At 34.7% G+C, this 5,367-nt stretch overlaps 1 protein-coding gene across 1 annotated transcript; it reads right to left on the minus strand.

Annotated features, from left to right (window-relative positions):
- On the minus strand, positions 1-4,997 carry LOC109020501. The gene is made up of 4 exons (XM_019002971.2): positions 4,754-4,997; positions 3,780-3,898; positions 1,199-1,303; positions 1-681 (listed from the first exon to the last, which is right to left on the minus strand). The coding sequence occupies exons 1-4, from the start codon at positions 4,835-4,837 to the stop codon at positions 252-254; spliced, it is 738 nt and encodes a 245-aa protein (XP_018858516.2). The 5' UTR covers positions 4,838-4,997; the 3' UTR covers positions 1-251.
- Between the last annotated feature and the right edge of the window lie 370 nt (positions 4,998-5,367).

Below are 5,367 nucleotides of genomic sequence, written 5' to 3' on the forward strand. Positions count from 1 at the left end.
TCGAAAGGCTAGCATGTCAAATTGAAAGAATGTCTCTTGCAATGCAAGTAAGTCAATATTGCACAATACTGCAAAGACCAATAAATCGAGACACTAAGAGACCGAACCAACTACAATGTCATTATTTCACATGGGTTATTTCTTTTTACAGAAGATTGAACATTATTTCACAATGTTAAAAGCAGAGAGAACATATTGTACAAAGGGACATCGAGTTTAGAGGCCCGGCTTAGATGCTTACACAAATGGCCTCACGTCCGACCCAACCTCACCAGACGCTGCTGATGCTTTTCTGCAGCAGCTTTGTCGGCTGCTTCACGTTTAAGTGCCCTTTTTGCTCGTCGTCCAGTTGTACTTTTCACAGCAGCCTCCTTCTTGGGCTCTCGGGATGATGTACTGGCACCAGAGTCCTGGAAACTTGGTCGATAGACTGGCCGTGCTTCTTGACGTCCTGCCCTGACAAATCCATTATCTCCCCACCTTCTATTACCAATACGAAGATGTGATGAACCACTTAAGTAAACTTCATCTAGCTCATCTTCCTCGTCGTCCTCGTCCTCGTATGGATAATAATCTTCAGGATCATCATAAACGTCTTCCCGTTCCTCCACAATCAAAGGCTTAAACCAAGTAGCTCTAAGGAGTAGGCAGACACTCTCCTCAAACATGTAATCATTGATACTGCCAATAAAGATGTGTCACTGATAGTTTCTGAAATTAGTAATGCAATCAGAGAAAATGCCAAAAGAAAAGATACCAGAAAATCAAGCTTCTTCGTTCTTTGAGGGAAGAATTATATTTGACTATGTAACATGATTATAATAGGGGCAATATTGCAACTAACAATTCGAAATCAAGTGATAACTTTGTTAATTTGAATGCCATAAAACAAAAAGATTGGTAATTTGAGACGTAAAATATAATTTTCCCATAGGTTAATTACAGCCATATCCAACTTAATTCCACTCTTGGCTTCTCTTGCTTATCCATCGACCTTGATTCCCCATCAAATTTATTTTGCCAAAATTTCATTTCAATCTTTTGATTGTATTTTCCCTCTTTTAGAACCCTCAAAACAAAATTCACTCATATCACACCAGCATAGTTCTTGCAAAACCCCGTGTTTTCTCCTTATTAATACATGAGATAGAGGAGAGAGAGAAGAAAGAGAGTCAGAACAAGGGTCTGGAAATACTACCTGCCATCAAGGGAACGATGGACATTAAGGAACTCAAATGGATGTTTACACTGAGGGCATGCTGGTTTCTGACTATATGTGGCCCATCGGAGGATGCAAGTCACGCTACAAAAAAAAAATAATCAACATAAGAACACCATAAATAAATACTAGAATGGCATACCAATCTTTAAGGAAAACAGAATTACGAACAATGACCAAGAAATCCATTTCTAGTTTTCAATTTCTTCAAACACTAGAAATCATAGCATCAAATTCTTCAAACTCGAGATCCAATAAATTACATCAATAGACAATGTATGAATAAAATTCAATCCAAAATTCAACCCCCAATCCATATGACACAATTTTACTCGTATCACAACTAGACTGGAGCTTGCAATAAAATTAATTCAAAGTTTATTCAGCATGCATAGAGGGGCAGATATAGACAGCAAGTTTTGTGTAAACAAAACAAGAAACTAGCAAAATACCAATCCAGGATACTTTTTCATCATTTATCGAAAAGAGATGGCACAAAGTTACAAACTAACTACATACAAGATACTTGCACAGACTTCATTGGCAATGGAGGATATAGAATTCTAAGTTGCCAAAGAAAAGCCACCACAATAGGATCAACAGTGACTGAACATAAGAAACTCCAAAATCTTTCTTCATATATTTAAGCCAACCAAGCTATTTTAGAGCCCATTAGTCACATTTCATCAAGGGTGAAGATCTAAAATTCAAGAATCATTGGAAAGGTCCAACAAATCTAAATCATTGACATAATGCAAGGGTTACCAATCACTTCTTTCGAATTGAATGTTAAAGGTCCATGTATGCTTCATGACATTGGAACCGTAAGATATTTGTACCCAAAATGACATCACCGGAAAAAATAACTAGTTAGAGTTACAAATGCCATGTTAGATAATTAATGAAACATACTGACCATATGAGTCAGATCTCAGAGTAATATTCCTACATCATTCCACTACTCTGTTTAAGATACCATTTCACCACTAGTGCATAAATGATTGCATGTGTGTATCAAGACACGGAGAGAGGTAGTATGATGAACAGGACAAGAATAAAGAAGTTTTGCATGGAGTGAGATTGACTGGGCTGCTAACCCACTGACACAATATGCATGCAGGAAATCTCAAATCATCTTGGCAAGAGTGCTCTTACTTGTTATTACAAGCAAAAAAAGAGAACATGAAAAGTTGTCTAATTAAATAGTATTTAATGACGAGTGTGTACATTCCTAAAATTACTATTTATAACATAAAAATTTGAGTTCTTGCAGTGTGAAATTAATCTCCACCTTATGGATGGACCCCTTCATGCAGGTAAAAACAAGTTCATTACTTTTTTAGAAAATGAAGTGGTGGGAAATAACTGGAAAAACAATGCCAAGTGATCAATATGTTCATTTGATACTAGTTTGCATAGTACAGATTAACATACCTCTTATCAAATTCCAGCAACCTGATCAGTACAATTTTTAAACCACGTCCCAAAAAGCGATACGAAAGCAATGAGGTTTTTTATTTACTCCCCAACTTGAGGCAAACTGTAAGCCTCAAGGATGGATCCAAGTCATCACAAATTCTTAGAACAAAAGGGAAATAAAAGAAATAAAATGAGAAAACACACTTAAAGAATTATATATAAAATATTTCAAAGATTAAGCATAAAAACAGCCGAAGTTGGAAGCAAAACATGTAATATCTGTGTTGCATGAATATTGTAACTTTGATTGACCAAAACAGGTAAAACCAACACTCAAGATTTCCATCTTGTACACAAACTTACATGTTTATTAGGTTCAGCAGTTGAACCTGTTAACAGCATGATAGGCTGATATTTTTAACTACAGTCACCACCATGTAGAACAACACATAGGTTTTCCACATCATAGATCAAGAAAACATAATACAGTTCAAATGTATAATCTGTTACTTATGATAGGATATAAACTGTATCCTCACAAAACCCTCTTTGTATTTGCTAACATAAAAAATAGCATCCATACAAGAACTCATTTTTATATGAGTACTTTTTTTTTTTTTATAGTTAACAAGAGAATTTTATTCCAAGTAAATTTTTATATGAGTACTTTGGCATTTATTACAAACGTTCTGCCAATAGTCCTAATCCCACATCCATAAATCATAAAATTCTAATATGCAACAATCAAGCACTTTACTAGAATTCTGCTATCACTCACAACCAGACTTATGCTTTCAGAGTGCGAAATACCAACATTCTTATTCATGATTGTCCTCATAATGCCAGAGCCCCTAGTTGTTCAATTGAGACAAGTAAAAGTATTAATGACATTAGCCTTTTGGATCAAACAATCTAGATCTATGATCCAAGGTATCATCCACTCCAATGTGGCGTTCAAAATATTCATAAGCAATTCTCCCTTTTAGAAACTATGATTACAGATTCCAGTAAAGAATAACAGCATGAATACAAACAACCATAACCATAATTTCGTAGGCCCACAAAAAAGTAGTATCAGCAAAGAGACAATAAATCCAGAATACTTAAGAGACTGAGAGATAAAGGGATTGCTTAGACAAACCAGTAAGCATGCTCGCAACCTTTTACAAGAGCCGTCTCTTGAAGCACTATTTTATCTAAACATATCGCGCAGATCCCACCATGATTTTCACACCCCTTTTCCTCAATCTCTGCTTTAATCTGCATTTTATCCAGTAATTTCAAACACACATGAATAGTTTCTATTGGCTACAGTTTGCATTGAATAGTTTGTTTGCATTCTAACTATCACACATGAATAGTTTCTATTGGCTACAGTTTGCATTGAATAGTTTGTTTGCATTCTAACTATCTTCCATAATAAGAATGTGTTGCTAAACTATTGTTTTAGTTACTGAAACCATGCAGGAAAACAAAGGACGAAACTAAAAAGCCTCCATCTTGGAGTTCCTATCAAAGTAGCCCCGGGAAATTTCTAAATTAAGCTCAATTAAAAAAAAAAATCAAATATCTACCACGACAAATGCGTGCATCAGATATATCCAAAGCAAGCTTGTTTTTTTATTTTCCTTTCCTAAATTTCCCACCGTTTGGTTCCAGAGAATATGTTTTTATTTTCTTCCAAGAACTAATCAAAGGGAAAATGCACAAAGGGAAATGGTAACAGGAAGACAACGCGAAATCAGGCTCACTGTGCCGCAAGACCTGAAAATAACTCTATACATACTCTTCACACAAGGTTCCAGAGGATATGTAAGAAATTTTAAAATTAAAAAAATAATAAAAACTAGATGAAACCCGAAAACCTATGTGCTTTCCCCTATCTATCCCTAGGTAAGAACCAAAACACAAACAACAGACCATTCAGAATCCAGCAAGTTCTTTCGTTTTCTTTTCCGGGCAACCAAACACGACGTAAAAGACCAGAAAAATACCTAAAAAATACATCTTGGTTCCTAGAAGAAAGAATACAAAGAGTAGATTGTCTTCTGAAAATCGCGAATCTCAATCTCAAGGCACCGATCAAAGAATAAACAATCGTGAAAAGAACCGAACCTGAGGGTCCTGATCTTGGATAGAAAGGCCGCGAAGACCGTTGACTAAGTGCTCACCGACGATCTCGATAACCGAAGAAGCCATGGAGCGGAATAAATAGAATTTAAAATGGGAGGACGCTAAGGGAAAATGGGAAACACCGACAAGAAAAATTTCTCGGTCCAAAAACTGGCTATTTATACAGAGAGATTGGTGGAGAGAGAGAGTTGTGAAGGACGAGAGATGCCGAAGAGAATAAAGAGAGATTCTGATTCCACATGGTAGAGGAGGCAGGACCTAGAAATAATATTATTAAATTATTTTCATTTTTTACATAATAATGACATAAATATTATTAATTAAATTAAAAAAATGTATAGATGTGAAAATATTTTGGAGTTTACAAACTTTAATACAATAGGTCAGATTTATTTTTAATAAGTTTCGTTTTTGAAAATAAATATATAACTTGCTACAAATAAAATTAAAAGGGTAGTGCTAGTATACCATCCGGCATTTTAAAAGGTCGTGTCTATTAGTATAAATTTTATTTTTTATTTAAAATTTTAAAATATTTTTAAAAAATAAAAAATACATCAATATATTAATAGTTATTTTCTTAATTAATAAGTAAA

This window comes from Juglans regia, chromosome 5, assembly GCF_001411555.2.
Source record: "Juglans regia cultivar Chandler chromosome 5, Walnut 2.0, whole genome shotgun sequence".
Lineage (NCBI taxonomy): Eukaryota > Viridiplantae > Streptophyta > Magnoliopsida > Fagales > Juglandaceae > Juglans > Juglans regia.